The 23,352-nt window shown below is 38.2% G+C and overlaps 1 protein-coding gene across 26 annotated transcripts in view; it reads right to left on the bottom strand.

Annotated features, from left to right (window-relative positions):
* LOC114461434 (mucin-5AC-like) overlaps window positions 1-21,711 on the bottom strand; it is a 419,115-nt gene extending 397,404 nt beyond the window's left edge. For all 26 annotated transcript variants that reach the window (XM_028443486.1, XM_028443487.1, XM_028443498.1 and 23 more), the window contains exons 1-4: window positions 21,554-21,711; window positions 19,003-19,101; window positions 18,744-18,914; window positions 18,315-18,428 (exon numbers count right to left, since the gene is read on the bottom strand). In XM_028443486.1, coding sequence (XP_028299287.1) covers window positions 18,315-18,428; window positions 18,744-18,914; window positions 19,003-19,101; window positions 21,554-21,605 — 436 coding nt within the window. In that variant the 5' untranslated portion in view covers window positions 21,606-21,711. The remainder of the gene's footprint in view (window positions 1-18,314; window positions 18,429-18,743; window positions 18,915-19,002; window positions 19,102-21,553) is intronic.
* Window positions 21,712-23,352: the final 1,641 nt, after the last annotated feature.

Here is a 23,352-nt window from a genome sequence, read left to right as displayed (position 1 = left end):
TAAACACATTTTATTATACCACAATAAAAAGGGTAAAAAGTTTCACCAAAGCCTGATATCCAACTCATTCCGTCAGTCTCAACAGGGAAAAAATACTCAAAAAATAATGAGTAGATCGGCTCCATTTGCAGGCGTAACTTAATCGGAATATGCCAGTTGGTTTTAGGAGACAATTTTTTATTTTTCAGAAAATGAATCGGCGCCAGCAGCTCCGCCCACATTTTATGACGAATGGAATATTGAAGACGACGCCATCAGCGAAATTCCATTAGAGTATTCAGCTCCCTGTCCTGGAGCAAGTTGTCCCGATATCTGCAGAGATCAAACCTACTATCTGTCAAATTTGAAGATCCTTCTGACAATGACGCAGTACTGATTGAGTCACCCAGCAGCACTCCTCCTCAACCTCCGGCACCTCCACCATCTCCTGCTGGTTTTAGTCCAATATCGCTGTCGAGCCACGTGAGTATGATGTAACACACGACCGCAGTGGCTACATTAGTAGCTTACCGACACGTGTGTAATGTAATTTGTTTTTGTATTTTTTTCTACCCAGCTGTGTTGAGAAGACAATTGAATGAGCGTCCGCCCAGGTACGTCTTTTTTAAAGAAAAAAAAGAAGGTTTTAATATATTACATATAATATAAGAAAAAGGTTTTAATACATTACATCAAACTTTTTTTCGCGTCAGATTCACCTCATCTTGCGCCACGTAATCTCTTCGGCACCACATACCGTAGACGTCGCTATCCAAGTAAGTAAATCATTTATTTTATTTATAAAAAATATTAATGATGATAATAATAATCCATCTTTTTCTATAGACAGCCCACCCGTTGAAAACGAACCAAGGGAAAGGGCACCCGTGAACAATGAGTCTATTCGTCTCGGAGACCGTACTGGAAGTAAGTTTTTTAAAATATTAATTTTACAAATTATAGTATAAATATATATTTATAGTATTTTCTTTGTTCTGATTGTGACTTAACACTAGAAGTCCCATTGAGGGGTCATTTGATCTTTATTGAGAGTGAGGAGTCACATGGTGAGTTGGGTTGTTTTGGGGGATCTGAGCCCGTCAGCCATGATGGTGGTAGACGCCCCCAGAATTTCACGCATTCGCCAGAGCTTTACTTTTTGCGCATTTATGTAGAGGAATACGACAAGGAAAAAGAAGAAAAGCAATGCAAAAAGAGAAGGCGAAAGAAAAGGGACCTTACAGGGACAAACTGATACCAAGCGCAAAAAAGAGGTATTTGGAGAAGCTAGTGGACATTCGCAACATCGACCTGTACGAGCTATCTGCAGCGGAATGGCACAGAGACCTGGACTTTTTACCTCCGTGCACATACATGGACATCGTAAATTACCTAGTTTTTGGTGTACGTTACTACACAATGCAGGAGTTCAAAAGCCACAAGTCTCTGGAAAGTTACGAGACTTTCTGCTACGGCTGGGTCCAGGACTTGGTCATCTACAAGCCTCCAGCTGGTGAAAACAGTGTTGTACTGGCAAAAGTAAGTTTCTTCACATACGTGTTTTAGTGTGTCAGAGACAAAGGCACTACAGCGTCCACAATCACATAAGGTAACCTACACTTCCTAGCTTTAAGAGACAACTACATAAAGACATTTTAAGAGAACGTTCCAGAGTGAAAATGCAGAGAACACACTCTCATCCACAGAGGTGTGTGATCGAAAGTAAGGTCCTTTCTTCTAATTGCAGCCAACCAAGCAATCCGACGTCTCCTTGTCAGGTCAGACACTTGCTTTCCTAGATGCTGTGTCCATTTCGGTAACATAAAAAACTGTATCCTGTTGTTCCTCCGTCTTCCATGGCTATCGTGGGAGGTATTGGAGCAGTTCTTAACGCAGCAGTGACTTCCAGGCATGGTCAAACAGTGCAGAATAGCAAGTACCTCCGCTACTACCGCGTTAAAAACACATCTAAACAGTCTGTTTTGCTGCGGGACTTATGCCAACATGGCGGCGGGGAGGATCGGGGGGAGGGGCTCTAGGCCGTGACGACAACTCCTCATTCTCAATACCTATAAAGCCCACAGAAGGGTCATTTGACCTGAAGGTTTTTACCTAACACCTTCTCCTAAACTGCAAACAGACGCTTTTGTTACGTAAACAAGGCACCACAGGAGGGGGAGCCAGTTTTTTTCAGATTTAATGATGAGGAGTGTGTGACATGAGAAATATACAAAAAAAACAACTGGGATTTGTTTGTGGTTTGCTTTTATCATAGTTTAGGAAAACATGAAAATAGTACAAAACACAAGTAATAAAACAAATATTTACACTTTAAAAAAAGTATGCATTATTAGGTGTGTGTGTGTGTGTGTGTGCGTGTGTGTGTCATTTCAGCACTCACTCCCTCACTCAGCATTGGTCAGAACATACCTGGCACTGCCATGGTATGTTCTTTCTACATTTGCCACATGTGTATTTGTAGCAGTCAACACATCGTACAGAGGCACAATTTTTCTTGCATCGATGGTTGACCCTTTTCCCAGGATCAGGTGTGGGAGGTTGTTGAAGAAGAAGTTGCTCCTTGCATGCCTTCTTCGCATCCACATGAGAGTTAGACAACTCTCTTGCAAGCTCGAACAGGAAGTCTATCCTTCTCTCCTGCTTCCCGGTGCATGTTTGATAAAGCACATATGCATTCAGTGCTGCCATGTCAATCATGTGTAGACACTGCGACTGGCCATCGCCGTGTTCCTGTGCGCCACACTGTACTCCCTCACCATCTGGTCCATCACATCTATGCCGCACTTTGTGGTGTTGTATTGGGTGATGGTGTTTGGCTTCCTTTTGGTGGTATCCTCAGTCTCAACCATGCTGTGCATGCTGCTGAGAAGGTAGACGGTCTTCTTCCGTTTGGGCGCATTACACTGTCAGGTGGCACCAGTGGTTGAAAACACCTAATAAATAAGATAAATTGTTATTTTCACAGCACACACAATGACACACAGGTGTTGATGAAAAAAAGACCTGCAACATACCTGAGTGGTGAACTGAATGCGGTCCGTTTGTCTAGTTGACAGAGGAATTTCCCTGCTAATTTTGTTAACTGTGCCAAGGATGGTGGTTTCAGGGCTAAGCAGTCGTTGTGCAAGTGACAGCAATGTGAAGAAATTGTTGGTGATGACAGTTCGGCCCTTGTTCATGAATGGTTCCATCAGCCTCATCACCACACTCTCTGACAGTCTCTCCCCACTAGGACGACTGGGGTCCTTGCCAAGACATGGGAGGATTTTGCAGATGTACTTGGATTTCAAATGCAAGCCACCCAAAATTTGATCCCGAGCTTGTCAGGTTTTGTTGCAATGTACTGGAGGAAAACAGCAGCGAGTCTTTGACGGGAAAAGCTGTTCATCAATAGTGATGTGTCGACCCACGGTTGTAGGATTGTGATGCATTTGGTGACAAACGATCCCCACACATCAGAAATTGCAGCAAACTTATCGGTCTCCGCTCGCTCACTGCGCTATGAACATTTCATCAAAGCGTAGGTGTTGCATGACGTTTTGGAAGCGGTTTTCGGGACATAGTTGCAATTGATCCGTGGGTTTCCCAGGTTTGCTGACCAGATGTCACGCAGTGATGGAACCTTGGTCACCCCCCGTAAGATGATGACAGCAATAAATGCCATTAGTTCAGGCAGGGCCATAAACCAATCCACTTGCTCTGTTGGCAGTGCATGCTGAATAGTCCATTCTTGAATGCTACGAAGCATGTCAAGACTGATGAAACAGAGGAAGCTCTGGAGGCGATTCCCGACACTTCTTGCCTTATCCGTTGGCTCTCCATGTGCGTCGTAGGTTCTATTGGGGTGAAATGGAGACGTGTCCCCACCTGTTCTTCACGCCTCACTGTGCCATCTTTCGCCATCTCTGTCGACTGACTCCCCAACCGAGCTCTCTTTTGTGGTAGAGGAGCAGTCTCCTCATCTGCAGTGTGAACAAATTCAAATTATGAGCAATGGGAAAGTCAAATGATATCAGACGGCAGTGAATGTAGAAAAACGTAGAAAATACAAAGACAGCAGAGTGGGTGTTTCAGTCACTCCACTTCGCCTTTTTTGTATTTTCCACTTTTTTGTTTGAAATGAAATAGGAAATAATATGAAACGATTTATGTTCCCCCCTTCGTCTCCACACACACACTCAGCTACAGCAGGAGGAGGAAGGAAAGAAAAGGGGAGAAAGGTGAATCTTTACCACGCTGGATTAATTTTTGAAAAACGTTAAAAAATGAAGAGTGTATAAAGTTTCAATAAAAACATTTTTATTCAAACTGTACAGTTTTTTCTTACATTTGATTCTTACAACAGCTTGATTGTATGGGTTTTTGTACATTTCTTCCACGTTGATGCGTTTTTTTCACAAAATGATATACCACTAGTACAGTGCCCGTCAGAAGTATGCATTCATGTGGGAGAATAAGAGATATATTTGCGGGTGCAAAATGTGGGTGCAATTTTCCTGGTTTAATTCTATGGGACATGTGTATGCTAAATGTGTTTGTTGTTGTTTTTTTTGTTTTTTTTACTCACTTTTATATTGTTTTGTTTGGTGTATTTTTCTGTAATGTATGTTTTTGGAGTCATTATGTGTATTTTTGTATCTTTCTGTTGTCTTTTTGTGCATTTTTTGTATAATTATTGTTTTTTGTTGCCATTGCAGTGTGATTCTGGAGTCATTTTGTGTGTTTTTGTATCTTGTTTAGTGTAGTTTTGTGCGTTTCTGTTGTTATTTTGTGTATTTTTGTATAAATATTTAGTTTTGTGTATTTTGAGTCATTTTCATATGTGTTTTGTTGTTTGGTGTATTTTTCTGTAATGTATGTTTTTGGAGTAATTATGTGTGTTTTTGGAGCCTTTTTGTATATTTTAATGCATTTCTGTTGTCATTTTGTGCACTTTTTGTATAAATAATTTTCATGTTTTTGTTGTTGTTTGGTGCATTTTTCTGTAATGTATGTGATTTAGTATATTTTTATAATAAATACTGTGTGTGTGTGTGTGCGTGTGCGTGTGTGTGTGTGCCAGCCATCTCCTCCGTGGGTTATCTATCACACATGCGTACGCGCTATTTGCACATAATCTGTCGCAGGTTGTTAAGAGAGACACGGTAACTACGGTAGCCATTTAAGTCAACTATTCATCAGCATGTATGTCTATGCTGTACAACCCCTCGACTAACAGAGAAAGTTTGTCACACCAGTGCCACCACTGGATAAGTTTGTGTAGAGCCCTGATAATAATAAATATGTTGATAGGGATATAATATTAATAGTGAAAGTAGTAATAGTAATAAAAGTAATGTTGTAATGATATTAATGTTAATAATTGCAATATCAAAATAATATAATAATGCACTCATATGCTAATAATACAATGAGAACACCAGTAACTGTATTAAAAAATATTAATAATGAAAAAGAATATAATGGTAATTATAATAATAGCAATAACTTTAATACAATAGTAGTAAAATTATACAATAACAATAACAAAATAATATAATGAAAATCCAGTAACTATAATACAACAAAAACAATAGCAACATAAAATAATAAGGTAATAGCAATAATAATAATACAATGAGAATACCAGTAAGATAATAGAATAATACAGATATAGATAATACAAGAAAAGAATAATATAAGAATAGCAATAAAAATAATACAGTAGTAGTATATTAGATAGAGATAATATAATACTGTGTGTGTGTGTGTGTGTGTGTGTGTGTGTGTGTGTGTGTGTGTGTGTGTGTGTGTGTGTGTAAAAAAGAGAGAGAGTGAGACCAGAAAGTACCACGATAAATAAACATTTTGCAACACCAAAGTGGCAACTCTCTCTCAACGGCTCTGTGTGCGTTCACCGTGTACATGCCGATGTAACGCACGCACGCATCTGAGGTCAAAAGATGAATAGGTTTCATTTCGGGGCCGCCCAGAAGTGAAATAAAATGAAAATAAACATTAATTAAATAATTAAAATAACAGATACACACACTTGGGATATTTGGAACCCATTGACCTAGTTTCAGGTCGTACTCGCCGCGTCGGGGAGATATTTGCTCCACACACACACACACACGCACGCACGCACGCACGCACGCACGCACGCACGCACGCACGCACACACACACACACACACACAGACATTCCTTGCTTTATAGATAGACCAGTACAGTGCCCGTCGGAAGTATGTATTCATGTGGGAGCATAAGGGGTATATTTGCGGGTGCAAAATGTGGGTTTAATTGGTTTTTATTCTATGGGACATGTGTATGACTTCATCACTTTTATATTTTTTTGTACGGTGTGTTTTTCTGTAACGAATGTTTTTTGGAGTCATGTGTATTTGTGTATCTTTCTGTTGTCTTTTTGTGTAATTTTTGTATAAATATTTAGTTTTGTGTATTTTCAGCCATTTTCATATTTTTTGTTGTTGTTTAGTGTGTGTGTGCCTGTCTAACTTTCACTAAACTTATCTATTTTCAGTAGTTAGGTGTAGTGGCAGGTGTGTCGTGAGTGAAGCTGCAGTAATCATCAGGCAGGCTTCACTATGTAGCACCGTTTACTGATCTGACTCAACACTACAGTCACTACCACCCAATGGACGGGTGTCGTGACACAGACTTTAACCGGACTAAATGGTGGTCCACTATACACACACACACACACACACACACACACACACACACACACACACACACACACACACACACACACACACACACACACAGACGGTGATCGATAGTGAAGCGCACCTGATCGGTGTGTGTGTGAGTGTGTGAGACTCTCTACCTTGGACACTTTCAACACAGCAGCCATTGCCGTCAATAACTTCGGGGTGAGGTCTGTCCGGTCTAACTAGCGAACGGTCAAACTAACATGAAAATAAACGTTTCAAAATGTCATCACCAAATAAAAAAAAGTATTTTTCCTCAAAAGAGAAAAGAAAAGTCCACAGGAGCTCGTGCACGCACCGGAAGTGAGCTGTGCAGTGAAATAGATATAGATGGTGCTCCAGCGCCCCCTCACACCCTGAGGTCAAAAGTTGAAAAGGTTTCATTTCGTTGCCGTCCAGAAGTGAAATAAAATTAAAATAAACATTTTGAAATGACCAAATTACTCCAAAATAACAGATACACACACCCGGGGTATTTGGAACCCGTTGACCGAGTTTCAGGTCGAACTCGCACCGCGTCGGGGTGATATTTGCTCCACACACACACACAGATGTCTCTTGCTTTTTAGTTAGACTAGTAAAGTGCCCGGCGGAAGTATGTATTCATATAGTGGGCTCTTAAGTAGAGTTGTTAATTATGGGCATAATAATAACATACTCTGTAGCATTATTAAGGGGTATATTTGCAGGTGAAAAGTAAAATAGCGTGTGCAATTTTCCTGGTTTAATTCTATGAGACATGTGCATGATGAATGTGTTGGTTTTTTTTTAATCATATTTATATTTTTTCGTTTGGTGTATTTTTCTGTAATGGATGTTTTTTGGAGTCATTATGTGAAGAGTGAGAGGAAGAGGAACCATTTCACGCCGGACCGAGTCTTTGTCCTCCAGATGGCTCTGACCAATTCTCCTTCAGAACTTTGTCCAACAGAAGTCTCTCCAATAACACTCTCGTCAATAAATCTTCTTGATTCGGGTGATAGAGGTTCTGGGCGAGTGGCCCAATTGATGGCGAGCCAATCCTCCTCCGTCAAAGAGATGATATTATTTAATGCCTCCATAGGATCGTCGTGGTCGATGACGGATATCACCAGTTGATATTTCTCGTGACTAAACGTATATCCTCATTGTTTTGTCGTTGGCCATTCACCGTGAAAGCCATCACTTGGACCCAGCCATTGCATTCGTTCAATGGTTAACGTCTTGCTCACCCTGGAAGATGATGATGATTCTCTAAAATCACATAACACCAAGTGGATCCCTTTCCCTGTTGGATCAGGTATCAGCAACTCTTCTTCCTCATCGTCTGGAGCCGCGTTTAGAAACTTTGACTCCTTTTTCGGGTCCCTGCATATGATGTCTTTATTTTCGCCAAAATTCAAACTACGTTTGGCGTGAGGCATTTTCTCTATTTAGATTTGGAAAAAAAATCTTAGGATGTACTGCAGCATTTCTTTGACTATATATGCCTTCAGCGTTGCACACACACACACACACACACACACACACACACACACAGAGGCAGCACGGAGGAGGGGAGAAAGAGAGAGAGAGCCCTCCTCTCGCTTCACAGCATCAGGGGGCGGAGTCAAGCGAGACTTGGAAAAAATAGTCAGTCTGTCATTTAGAGAAGGAAGCCGTAGGATGTAGTCGGACTCTGAAGGATTTTTCTCTTTTCACTTTTGGATTCAACAAACTTGCTACGTTGGACCTTTATGCTTTTTTCTTTTTGGAATGGGAACTTTAGGATGCTAAGCAGTCTGATGAACTTTTCTTTTCTTTGGAATATGCTGAACTTTTACGGAAATATACAAGTCAAACATCAAGCACTCGTATACAATAAAGATAATTTTTTAAATATATACATTCCATAAGCACACTTTTAAACAAAGTGTAATTTTTATTACATACAAGTCCTAAAAGAAACCACACTCAATAATTATACATGTAAACGACCGTAACACCAAACAGGCAGATTGTCCGGACAAGTCTGGTCATGTTCTAGGACATAGAAAACTTTTTTTTTTTTATGCCCAGAAAAAAAAGCACTCTGTTAAATGTCATAGCCACATTTGTTCAGCAGAGGGCGACAATCTTTTTAAATATTTTAAATTTTTTAATATTTTTATATCTATAAATACCCGCTAGATGAACGTAAATAATAAATGTTTATTTTCAATAAATAAAATTATTAATAATACAGTTTTAATAAACTGTGTGGGCAGGAGAAGTGGGCAGGGCTTAGTGGTGGAGTGTGGGAGTAAGTGGGCCGGGCTTAGGGTAATAAGTTGATTGACATTTTGACATTAAGTGTCCTTAATCTTTTTTTTTTTAACTTGTCTGCACATGCTGTCAAAGGTCAACACTACAATAAGTGCAATCTTTTTTAGACAGCAATGCTTTTTTTGTTATTGGAATTAAATAAATTGCATTATTTTAGGTGGAGGGGGAAGAGAGCAGGGAGGAGCGATTCAAGGTAGAGAAATGGAATTGTGGGGAAGAGTTGATTACTGTAAAGTGAGAGTGAGATGTGCAGTTGTAGGCGTGAGGCTTAACTATAATAGTGGTGGCTGTGGGCAGAGGGAAGGAGTGAGTGGTAATACCTGAAACAGGTATTTGGGATCAACGTGTCTAAAGTTAAGCCTACTACAAGTTTTATCCCACAGTCCAAGGTATGCTAGTGCATCGTAGACCAATGTATGTGCAATAAACCGCCACTGCAAACTCAAGCGCTGCCCCGGACTCGAGGACGCAGCCAGAATAGCAGAAAGAGCGGGGGCCAAGGAGCCCAGGCAACCCCCATATGTCCCCCACATGCACACCCGAGAAAGCACCTAGAAGCCGAGGAACCGGCGCACCTCGCCACCGCCCCAAACCCTAACCCTAAAGTCCCCCCGTCGCCCCACCCACCCCCAAGGGCCCAGCCGGACCGCCACACTGGCATGCGGCGCGCGCAAACCAGAGGCGGTAATTCGGGTACCGCCCAAGCAGGGGCCACCCCACGCCGCACCCACTGGTATGCAAGAGCGCGGCCCGCACCACCCACCCCGGAAGACCCCCGCCAGGACCGGTCAAGCCCGCCGGTCCCCAAGAGCACCCCGGGGAGCGCCCCACCCCAACCCACGAACCGGCCACAGTCAAGGAGGATCGCACAGCCCCAGACGGCACAAGGACAGTAGCTGGACAGCGCCACCGCAGAAAGGACGCACTCCAATGGCACCCACCCAGTGTGGAACAGCAGTCCCCAACTAAGGGCGCCCCGGACCCACCCACTGATCCACAGATAGCAGGACAGACCTACCAGGCATCCGACGGCAACCGCAACCACCATCCTTTATCTTTTTTTAATACTTTACATGCTCTAAACCTGCAATGCCAACAAGATGAAGTTGTCATACTTTTCATCAAGAAAAACATACATTTCAATCTGTGAGGAGAGTAAACATTAAGAGTACAGTTACTAAAAGCACATTACTGGCCTTACTTTACAACATTGTGGCACTTTTATTTTCTTATTTGTTAACATGTCTGTTGGGTATTTTAAGATGAGGCACTATTCATTTTTATATTAGACATTTGTATTTAATATTATTTAATCTTGCACTAAAGTGTAAAGTGATTTTTTTTTAAATTATTTATTGCTTATTGATCAAGCTACGTAACAGAAGTGTTCTGTTTAGGGTTGAATGTTAAAATAAGGTGAATAAAATAAATAAGGAACATCCTGGATCTGTTTTTTTGATCTTCTTTATCTTTTTAATATATTATAGAAGTATCAGATCGGGACTCGGTATCGGCCAATTCTCAAAATTAAAAGGACTTGTACTAAAAAACCTGATCAGGACATCCCTACATTTTTGTATATTTTACTGATGTTGTTAATAATAGATTTATGATATATATAACAATAACTATATTCCTTGAGGTCTACTTTTACTAGATCTGTGCTATAAGCTGTGCTTTTACTTAAAAACAATATACAGTGATTATCAAACCATGTGATTCTGCATATTGTTAATTATTTCTAGTGTCGTTTTAATGCAGATGTACATAGATTATGAACACATGAGACACCATCCTAGTAAAACCTTAAAATTGCTATTTTAAAAAATGAGAGATTACGTGAAACATTAACACAAATTGTTTGTCTAACGTAAAACCACGTCTTGAACATTTTAATATTGTTTCATAAAACAATTAGCTCTAACTGTAAGAATCACTTAAATCTCAATAATAATATATAAAGATACTATACATAACTGTGACACAGTTATCATAAATCTGACTTAATGAATTATTTTACCTTCATGTGTCGTACTTAAAGTTTTAAGCTTAAAACAAAGAGGTTGTGATAGGACTGCAGTACAAATAAAACAATTATGTCTCTAGAGGAAATCCAATCGATAGAAATCATTCACGGAAATGCTGATCAATTTATATGTTGTTGATGAGGTGCATTATACTTTGTTTTTTCAATGTATTACTGCTAATGAATCTTGTTAACAAAGGTGTTAAAATGCAGAGAAACCTTCCAGAAGTGCCTAGCCAATGTGGCTATACTATCGGTTTTACATTCTTCCTACGGCCACTGCACTTGTATTCCAGATGAGCAACAGGCAAGAAAAACAAAAGGGAATGTTACATTACAGTTAGAGTAAATCTTTATTTCATTTCATTTTTCCCAGATAACAAGTGACATAGTTAGTTTGACACATTAATCATTTAATTTACCCTTGGTACCACTGCTGTTCAGAGTAAAGCAGCATTATTATTATCATTGTTGTTTTTTGCAAAATGCAGAAAGTCAAGAGTATTACAAATACATAACCTGGAAAATAATGTCTATCTGTAAAAATAAATGTTCACCCTCTATAACATATTAATAGTTGATTCATTAAATCATTGATTATTATTTTTGATTTAAAGACTTGGATTACAGTTCCAAGTAGAAAAGCAGTAAATATTTTTTTAACCAGTTCACATTAAACAGTAGCAGAATAAGTAGCAGAACTGGTGTTAGGGAGTTGTAGTTGGTCCAGTTGTTGCTGCCTAGACGTTGCAGCGGTTTGTTCCACAACAGGTTAGTCCACTGGTTAGATTTCCCACTTCTTCCATAAATGGCAGTACACCGTGATCAGGAGCAATATCACATACATCTGTTGATGTGCAGCCAGCAACAAGTAGAACTCCATTATCAGTTGAGGCTGTGAATGAAAACATGAGAGAAATTATTGAAAACATATTTCTTCTCTTTTCCACAGGAACTGGATAATCTCTATACATGAGGTATATTTTACAAACTTTTAGACTTAAAAGTAAACCTTCTTCTCTAATACATTAAGGGGCGGATTCACTAAAAGTCTAGGGGTAATAAAATGTGTGCCAACGTCACTCCACGCGCTAATAAGGGTACAAACCCCAGGGAATCAGGACTGCACGTCACAATGTGCCCACAATTTATTCAGCACGTTTCCCTCAGATGAACATGTAAAGTAGGCTGATTTTATAAGGGAAGCAAAAAAAATGGGAGGGGGAAATGCAAATAAATTCATCCAATGGGCACAATGCAATTCATCAAACCAGGAACTGTTTGCAGTGATTGTTTTATGCACCGGAAATAGTGCAAATAGATGCAAACTCACACAAGAAGATCATCTGAATGTTGACACAAAACACAGCGGAGATGGAAAAAATGCACTAGTATAAGAAAATAATTTAAATAAAACAATAATAAACATTAACAGCCACTGAATGAAAAAATGCTGAGTAAAGTGTTTGTGAGGGAGAGAAACAGCTGGATTATTTGTTTATTTTGTTTTCTACATTATTAAATGTTTGTGCAGCAGACGGAGAAGTCCTTCTGCCTCTAATTAAACTTCCTTTAATGTCATTTTGTGCTTCTGTGCACTTACCACATTTAATGCACAAAATATTAATTTAAATTGGGCGGTCTCAATCACATCTACACGTGCATCAATTTGCTGCACAATCTTGGTGAAAATCCCAAAGCAGGTGAGCAAACAGCGTCACCAAAGAAATTAGGGACTCACCTGGTTTACCACACTTTATTTCAGATCTGAATGAAACCGCCACTAAGTGAACAAAGTTTCATTTCATTTTTTTATTAATTTTTTTTATTCTAAGCAAAAAGTGTGCCAAGAACAAAACAAAAGTATAGGCTACACAATAATAGTCACTTATACATTGATGCTTGAAATTGAGTGGTGAGAAGTAAAACTTATTGAACCACAACATACCAGATCCAATAAAGCAGCGATCCTGTGCTCCTTTACAATTGACAGTAAGTGCTGTACAAACGTTGGATCCAGAGAAGAAGAGACAGACGTAACACTCAAGTCCATTTGTTTCCTGTTGAACAGGAACTAAAACAGAAAGGAGAACACTGTCATGTAAAAGCAACATGCAGGTAGATTTCTCATTCAATGGTACCTGAACTAGTCATATATAGAACATAAAGTGTGTTTATTATGTTTCTTCATAAAAGTCTTCTGAGATTCATACAATGTATGGGGAGCCGTCATTTACAGGAGAAAGTGACATCAAGTCGTTGATTCCGGTACAGCCTTTAGATTAGCACCGCCTGATTTCTCACAATAAACTTTCTATTTAGGATTGTGTAGCTTTGTTCCACATGTTCTTTAATCTGCTTTTATTTATTACTGAGGACAACATAAAGGATGTGTGTTGGAGCTCCTTATGACGTGTATGAAGCTGTTTTTGATAATCTTGTTGTCTGCTGTACTGTTTATATATGAGACGTTGAAGACGGACAGTGGACTTACAGTGGGACAAACTGGGAGGACTTTGGAGACGTTTAGAGGTGGACATTCCACTAGAGACGTACCTGTGACGTAGCCCTCGACAGAACTAAATCAACACCGTCACATCACTACAAGCTTCTGAAGTAAGGAAAATGCAGTGACTGTGTCTCCTGATTGCTCTCCAGCTTAGAAATAAAATTCACTACAAATACCCTTTTGATATTAATTTTACAGAATTGTTTTACATTCTCATCTAATTCTACAAATCATCTCCTCCATCATCACTTACCAGGCAGAGTTTCTGAGTTACAGTTGTTTGTGTCGCAGCATTCAGCATCTATGATTTTATGTGAATCAAACACATCAGTAGAAAAGTTAAAGGTGCCGTTGTTTGGACACAGTGTGGGAGGAGCACATCCTCTGAAAAAACTCTCATCTCCAGATGAAACATCTACAAAGATAAAAATCAGTTTGTTTAGTTTGTCTAAAAACATATTACAGTAAATGTACTTTATGTAAATCATGTTCATAACAATAGACAAAGATTACCTTTAATGGAAGCTGTTATACACATAGTCTCTGAAGAACAAGTCACTGACTCTGGACTGGAACAAGATGAATCATTGCAGGATTGACACTGAAGTCTTGGATCTAGAAAAATGGAGCAGGACTTTGTGAGAAACTCACAAACAAACAAAATCAGAATCATGAGAACATTTCAGTATCTAAAATCTCAAGGACAATGTTTTTTTCATTCTGGATAGACACTGAAGACCTGGAATAAAAACCAAAATAGAGCCGGACTTTGTGAAAATGAAAAGGATCATATTACAACATTAGGAATATATGTGTTAACAGTGAAACTTTTATATATTTATGTATTTATTTAATTTTAAAAAAAGTAATTTTTTTATTTTAAGAAAAACACACCTTTGCATTAAAAATCTGACCACCTAGAGGCAGATTCCCCCCAAAAACCATCACTTTTATGTTAAAATAACAAAACCCAAATCAAATAAACACTGCTGTTTAACTGAATACCTGTAGTTGGAGGTGTGGTAGTTGTAGTTGGAGGTGTGGTAGTTGTAGTTGGAGGTGTGGTAGTTGTGGTTGGAGGTGTGGTAGTTGTTCCATCACTACATACATCTGTATGAGAACAGTTTGGTCCAGAGCTGAAGGTTCCTAACTCTGGTAATAATGGTATTTCTCCCAGCCTTCTACTTGCAGTACACACACTTGGTGATGCACAGCCATAAGCTTCATCGTTCACTGTGGATTAAAATGTGGATTATTTATACATATTTTCGTCAGACGACATTTGTAAGTAAAAGAATGACAACATTTTTTAGCAGAATTTTCTGATAAAAAATGTAATTGTTCAGACATCCATCCATCCTTTTTCTACTGCTTATATGTGGTTGGGTCTCCGAGGCAGCATCCTTATCAGTGAGGCCCAGACTTCCTTCTTCCCGGCCACTTTGCGAAGCGCTTCCCGAGGGATCCTGAGGCGTTTCCAGGCCATAGAGACATACTGTAGACTCTCCATCATGTCCTGGATCTTCCTCTGGTTTACTGACTGGTGGGATGTGCCCTGAACACGAGTCACCTTATCTGACTCTTCATAAGAGGAGCAGCGGCTCTGCTATGAGCCTCTCCCATGTGACAGAGCTTCTCATCCTCTCACTAAGTGAGAGCCCAGGCACCGTACGAAAGACACTCATTCGGCCATGACCCAAAACTCATAACCATAGGTCAGGGTAAGAATGAAGATTGACCAATAAATCGAGAGCTTTACCCCATACTCTCAGAGAGCCCCCACTGAAATCCCAGAGGGACACGGTTGAATGCCTTCTCCGAATCTCTCTCTCCCTTTTTAACCATCTCGGCAACCTCAGCCCCAGAGTAAGGAGAGTTCACTCCCTGCTCATAAGGCTCTGTTTCCTCTCAGAAGGTGTGTTGGTGGTATTGAGGAGCACTTCAAAGTATTCCTTCCACCGATCCACAACATTTCAGGTCAAGGTCAGCAGCGCACCATCCCCACCATACACAGTGTTGACAGTGGACTTCTTCTTCATCCAGAGCCAAAAGATGGTGGTCCAGAATCTATGAAAGCTGTCTGGAAGTCACTGTCCATGGCCTCACCAAACTCTTCCCATGTCTGTTTTTTTTCCTTGGCCACTACCGTGGCTGCGCTTTGCTTGGCCTGCATCCTCCAGAGTCCCAGTGCACAGAGACAGCCAACAGTGTCCAAATTCAATGACACACACGTACGGATGTCAGTACAGACACACAGAATGGATTACACATAGACAACTTAATTTATAAATACAGTTAGGGTTAGGGCTAAAACTAACCCTAACCCTCTGGGGACCCGTACTTACATACTTGTCCCAATCGTAGTTATGAGTGTGAAAATAATGTGTTGTTTCCAGCATGAACCAGTGTTAAGTTTGCAAGTTGAGGTTGTTATGGACTTGTGGGAAATTTGGGTCTGAGACACTTTTTGTTATTTTAATCTTAACAATATTGTGGTCTGTAACTTTTGTTATGGTTGGTGGTGTTATTGATTAATGGCAGCACTCTGTTTATGGTCTGTTTGTGTTTTTATTCCATGTTTGCTTGTTTTATTTCTTTTTTTTATTAACATAGTGGGGCAGTGGTTGCTGTGCACATCTGAGTTTATGTATGTAGGAATGAGTACGGGTGAGAAGGTGAAAGGAGCATGTGTGGGTGTATATGTGTAGGTATGTGTGTCGGTGCAAACGAGGGGATTCTTTTTATTATGTATTAATTATCTTTGTCAATCGACACAACTAATCATCACTTAATGAAAAATACACACACAGATCAAGGTACAGACATACAGACACACACAAATGAACGCTAAGCCTACCTGCTGCCTCCATCTCTTTCTGGGCTTGGATCCTCCACCACCACACCCACCCAGCATGACACTAACTATATTGTTCGGGTCTTTTCGCTTTTATACATTTTACATAAATTAATTTGTTAACTAAATAAGCATATCTTAATTATTAGTGTTGTTTTTCTTACGTTTCTCAAAATTGTGTAAAAATAAAATATCCTTTCGCTGCAGTAATAGAAATAAGAAAGCTGTTTCACAGTGATCATATTACTCACATGTTCCTTGAATACACAGCGTCTCGTCTCCCATACAGGCAAGTGAAAGATCACATCGGCCGAAAGCACAGAATAAACACCGGAGACCATTTAGAGTCTGTGACTGTGTATGTGCTGAAAATATGAAAGAAAAAGATTCCTTTAAGTATAAAAAACATTTTACTGTGGTTTAGCCTTGCCTTGCAATATTTGGGTGAACCTACATGAAAATATAAAGCTAAAAAATTGTCAATATTGGGTATATTTAACATTTTAGTATTTTGAAGGTAACACAACATACCAATACATTTTTGATCAATACATTACAATAAATGGAAACACACTAACCAGGTAAGGTATTATTGTTACACCCATTAGTGTCACAGCACTCAGCAGATATCAGTGCACCTGAAACAACCAAGTCAAGTTCATATGTTTGAGAGCCTGTCATTGGACACAGATCTGATGATGCACACGCTTTGTAGAATCGTGTGTCAGATGAACCAGATGCTGTGTCTGCAATTACAAAATAAAGATGGTTCATGTTAATTAAGCAGTTAATCTTGTATTTCCAACATAATGCATGGAATTAAGAAATATCCAACCTGTGATGGTGGCAGTTACACACATAGTTTCTGTAGAACATGTAACTGTAGTTTCAGTTGAACATGAACCATTGCAACTTTGACATCTGAGTCTTTCAGCTGTAGTGAAGATAAAATCATACAATAATATTAAAATATACTTTAAACATCAAAATTTGAAAAAAAAAAATAACAAACTCACGTGTTGTAGTAGGAGGTGGGGTAGTTGTAGTTCCATCATTACATTCATCTGTATCACAACAGTTTGGTCCAGAGCTGAAGGTTCCTAAATCTGGTAATAATGGTAGTTCTCCCAGCCTTCTACTTGCAGGACACACACTTGGTGATACACAACCACGAATTTCTTCGTTCACTGTGGATTAAAATATGGATTAATAACACTGATTATCTTTTGAGGGCATTCCTCAGGCATCATGTGGCTATAATATAGCTCTCAAATGTCACTGTTAGGCAACAAAGAAAATCACACTGTACAGGTTAGATCTGTAATGCAATAAACAACTTTTTTTGTGGGGGGGGTTAATTTCATGACACAATTATGTTCATGTATAGATGTTATTATGAGATAAAATTAGGGATTTATTAGCTTTTAGTTTTATTAATAATGTTGAGCTTTAGCAGTGAAGCTAACATCATATACAAACAACATACATATTTTTGTGTTTTTATTTAATTTATGGATAGATTAAGAACGTTAAAAGAAATTCCTAATAATAGTTTCATGCAACATCTTGTGGCCCAATGTGTCAGTTAAATAAATATTACTATAGCTTTGTAAAGGCTATGTAAAATATTTTATCAACTAGTTTGATTTAACATTAATACATTATATAAGTTTCAACTCCTGGAACAATATTGAACTTAAATTTGATGTTATCACTGTGTTGTCCAATTAGCCATTTATAAAGGACTGTTTTTTCAATCTTACAAGAGCTTACATTAAATTATTTGTCAACTAATTGAACATATGTTAATTTACATTTATTTTTTATTTTTTCAAAATCTTATTTAACATTAAAAAAGTCAGCACAAATCTGCTTGGAAGCAAAACTGCAGCAATGGTTATAAGAAAGCTGTTTCACAATAATCACTTACATGTTCCTTGAATACACAGGGTCTCGTCTCCCTTACAGACAATCGAACCATCACATCGACCGAATATACAGGAGAAACAACTGAGACCATTTGGAGTTGGTGACCGAGTATGTGCTGAAACATTCAGGAATATATTTTGTTTTAGTAAAATAATTGCTTGATTGTCTTTAATCTTAAGCTGCTGGAGTGAAAGGCAATGTACAAATGCTTTTAACAGAGTAAACACAAAGAGAAACCTGAAAGTACAAATAGTGTTATTCTTAAAGTCATTATTGTTTATTCAACATTAGTTTTTTGAAGTTGTTCTTTATAAAGTGGATTAAACAGTAAAAACATGCTTAAATACCGAATTAAATAAAGATGAAACCAAGGCAATGATTAGAATCCACAAGCTCAATGTCACAAAGGTTCCCTAAAAAACACACTTACCAGGTAAGGTATCATTGTTACACCCATCAAAGTTACAGCACTCAGCAGATATCAGTGCACCTGAAACACCCAAGTTAAGTTCATATGTTTGAGAGCCTGTGATTGGACACAGATCTGATGATGCACATCCTTTGTGGATTTTTGTTGTGTCAGCTGAAAAAATTGATGTCTCTGCAATTACAAAATAAAGGTGGTTCATATTAATTAAACAGTTTATCTTGTATTTACAACATAATGCATGGAAATAAAAATATCCAACCTGTGATGGTGGCAGTTACACACATAGTTTCTGTAGAACATGTAACTGTAGTTTCAGTTGAACATGTACCATTGCAACTTAGACAATCAAGTGCTGCAGCTGTAATGAGAAAAACAAATGTTGAAAGATTTGTCATGTTGATTTATTTTCTACAATCACACATTCAGGTACATTCACTCTTTTTTAGGGTCCGAGCACCGAAGGCGTGTGAAGGCCCAATGATTGATTGATTATACCTCACTAGTCCCTGAGGGGAAATTCAGTTTCAGTTACATCCTGACCAAGAAACATGAAAAGACAATCACATATAACATGGGAGGACAACAACGGGAGAACTGTGGAGCAGCCAGCAGCAGGGCGGCGCCTCGTTTCTTAGATGAGAAATATGGAAGAATGGGTAAGAAGAAGAAGAGGTAAAAAAAGGCAAAACCAAACTAGGCCCTTGTAAAAACTTAGTTTTCTGCAATTTAAACCAATCTGACTAAAGATTCTGATCAATTTGGCGTCACAACAAGTCCGTCCGCCTTGTGTAAGCCACAATAACTTCTGAAGCCAGCAGCCACCATCAGTCGTGGTAGTCCTCTGGTGTGAGCGAAATCACCATTTAGTCTGGTTACAGACTGTGTTACAACAGCCAAACTGACTCTTTCAAGCAAAAAAGCATCAAACGTGTTTCACAAACAACTGTTTAATTTCTCCTTCTGCTCTAAAAGGACTTTTAAAGAAAATAACCTGATTAAACCTCTACTATTATATATGATCTATGATAGAGCTTCATTGCAAATACCATCTAAAACAGTGGCAGTGGACAATAAAATTGGTGCTAGCGCCCCCTAATGGTATCTCTACTCATTTACACATTTACAAATTGCTGAACACAAGAGACTCTTCTGCAGAAAAAGTGTTTTTAGCAAAAGTCACGAGTGCAAATACGTAAACAAACTTATTCTCTCTAATATTTTCTGCACTGGAAACCTTTAAAATGTGATGGAAATCATCAATATCTTGTTAAATTATTATGAATCAATTTGACAAATTGACCACTTTAGGCAAAGTTAGCGAAAATAATAAAGCCTGAAAATGCAGCAACTTTTGCTGCATTTTAAAAAAAAAGCTGCAGCAAAATCACTTATTTTGGGCGGTGAAATCCTGAAGGAACTGAAAGTTTTACTTCATTCCGTATGGCACTAGGTCTGGTTGCGGAGTGAAGCATCTGTCTCCTGTGAACATCTGTGTGGTGCCGGTGAAAGTTATTGTTTCATAAAATGTACATGTGTTCCACAACAGAGGTTTTCAAAGTGTGGGTCGTGCCTACGCTGGGGGTTGCCAGAGTTCTTCAGGGGAGGGGTGACGCACGAGAAAAACATTTACCAGAAGACATTGTGGTAAACATCACAAATAGCAGATGAAGAAAGTGTGAGAGTGTCTGTAACAGCCTGTATCCAGGTATTTCTGAGGCTCCTCAGCTCAGCTGGTTAAGGTGTTGTGTCTATGGTGGGTTTCTCAAGCGTCTGACCACAGGTGTAAGTGTGTATAGGTGTGTGGGTGTGTGATCAATATGGTGATCTGCTCTGTCTCATTTACAATTATAATCTAATAAAAAAAAGCCTCATTTGCATGACAAACATATTTAAATTGCCAAAGCAAGTGTGACATTGAACAATGTAAGACTTTAAAGAAGAATAATTTACACAGCACAAAAATAACACATGTTGAAAAATATAAAATAGCAACATTCATGTGTGTGTGTGTGTGTGTGTGTGTGTGTGTGTGTGTGTGTGTGTGTGTGTGTGTGTGTGTGTGTGTGTGTGTGTGTGTATTTTAAACTAATTAGGAGATAAAATGCTTTTTAATCATTCTTAAAAAGACGGGAGCTGATGAGAAACTAATTTATTTGGTAAAATATTTCAAAGAAATTCACCCATTGGTTTGATCTGGACTGTTCAAACGTTGTTGGTAAGGAAATAATCAGGGCATGTAAAAATAATGATTTACGTCAGCATGTGAAGTGGAGCTGGAACAATAAATACACTTTCATTAGCTGAGAAATATGGATATATTTGTGACAAGGACCACAAAAGTTAGCGTGCCAGCGCCCTCACACATAATAATAATAATAATAATAATAATAATAATAATAATAATAATAATAATAATAATAATAATAACAATAATAATAATAATAATAATAATAATAATAATAATAACAATAATAATAATAATAATGATAATAATAATAATAATAATAATAATAATAATAATAATAATAATAATAATAATAATGATCATGATCATGATCATGATCATGATTATTATTATTATTATTATTATTATTATTATTATTATTATTATTATTATTATTATTATTATTCTTAATACCCACAAAACTGAAAAAGTAATGAGGGTTAGTAAATTGATGGATGCAAGGTCACCAGTTCATTCCATTACCAGCACAACATCAGACAATTTTAGGGCCAAAATAAACAGAAATATTTTCTCTAAATCTAGTTTAGCAGTAAATAATGATGACTGTATAAATGGATTAAATTACCTTGACTGAAGAATGTCCAGAGGACGGTCACAGAGAGGATCAGCTTCAACATGATGAGTAGGTGAGAACTGAACTATCCTGAACTGTAGAACTAACACCTTATATGTATATGCAGCACTATTTAAAGCATCTGATATGAATATTTACTGTCAGAGTCAGACACTCCTTGTTATTTTGTGCTGGAACATTTTCATAACCTCTCACTTTACCACACCCACCTTAGCTTTATATAAGATGCAATTAATTTTGTCACATTGAATGTCTGCTGTTGATTGAAGACAAGCTTTGTATAGAGGTGACATTCCATTAACAATAGATATAGTTTATGAGTGATTCTTCACCTTTCCCACCTAGTAATTAGTGAGAATGCAGGAGTCATCCTCACTATTATTATCACTTTTTTTCTTCCGTCGTCGTTAATTCCTCCGACACTGTTTGTCCGATTTTGACAAATAAGCTATCGAAAAATTCAGGAAGTTCCCGAGATTTATGCTTGTAGTTTTATTAGTGTTGTCAAGAGATTAAAAAAATAGTGAGATGAATTAATTATGCTCTGTGATTAATTAATCTATTTTAATCTATTTGAAAAATGCCCTCAACTTGAAGTATTTTCATATTAATCACATTATTGTGGCAGATCAAAAGATTGGTAAATAACAAATTGTCTTTATAAAGTTATTTGTTGTTTGACTTATTCATTTTGGATCTGAACCCTGTCATCTTGTCCAGTTTTGGCCACACGGCGTGCTCGGGGTATGTAGCAGTTATCACTGTCCGAGTGTCTGTGTTAGCTGTCCATGCTAACTGCTACATGTTTAGCATTGAGGTTGTAGCAAAGCTCTGGTGATTGACAAACTCTTTCTTGCTTGATTTGCACCCAACTAGGCTTGTGTTTTCCATCCAGCGTTTTATAAGCCAAAATTAACACTAACGAAGTTGAGAAGCTCTGTAGTCTCAGGGTAGTCTCTCGTCTTGTGTTGTAGCCTGTGCATCAGTATTATGGGTATGCCGGGAACTCTTGAAAAAAAGGTTCCGCGCTGTTTGGAGTGCTAAAAAAAGGTGATTAACAGCGTTATTTTTTCCTGTGATTAATTAATCGCAATTAACTCATTAAAGCGACAGCTCTAACTTTTATAATTTGTAACTTTTAAACTTTTTACGTATTCATTTTTTTCTTTCCTTTTCATTTCTATTCTATTCATCCACAGCCATTCTTCAACCAGTTTGAACCTTTAACATGTTCAGCTATATTACGTTCAACACATTTCAACCTTTTTCAACCTTATTGCTAATGTTCAGGAAATAGCAGGTTAGTGCTAATGCTACGCTAATGCTATTAATAGACTATTGCTAATGCTAGGCTAATGTTAATGCTACATTAGTGCTAATGCAAGATTAGTGTTAATGCGAGGCTAATGCTAATAATAAGCTATTGCCAACACTAGGCTAATGTTAATGTTAGGTTAATGCTAATGGTAATGCTAAGCTAATAGTAATGCTAATGCTAAACTAATGCCATGTAATGTGGGCCAGCACCTGCATCCTCACTTGTATTTTCTTCAGGAAATGCAAATATTCTAGTTAGATTGTTATGGTTTCAGCTTGATTTCAATAAAGTATTTGTGTGGCTTGAACCAGGTGACCCAATATTTTAGAAGATTGAGAAGCGTCAGGTTTTAGCCACGTATTTAATACGTTTGTTTACCCTGTGAATGAGGTGGATGGAGGCTCACACAGGCAGCAGAAATCTGATGGAGAGTTTTTAGAGACTTTAGCAAGTTAAGTTTTTTCCCCTGACA

The sequence above is a fragment of the Gouania willdenowi genome, chromosome 4, assembly GCF_900634775.1.
Source record: "Gouania willdenowi chromosome 4, fGouWil2.1, whole genome shotgun sequence".
NCBI classification, from domain to species: Eukaryota; Metazoa; Chordata; class Actinopteri; order Blenniiformes; family Gobiesocidae; genus Gouania; species Gouania willdenowi.
This window is presented reverse-complemented; position numbering and strand designations above follow the sequence as displayed.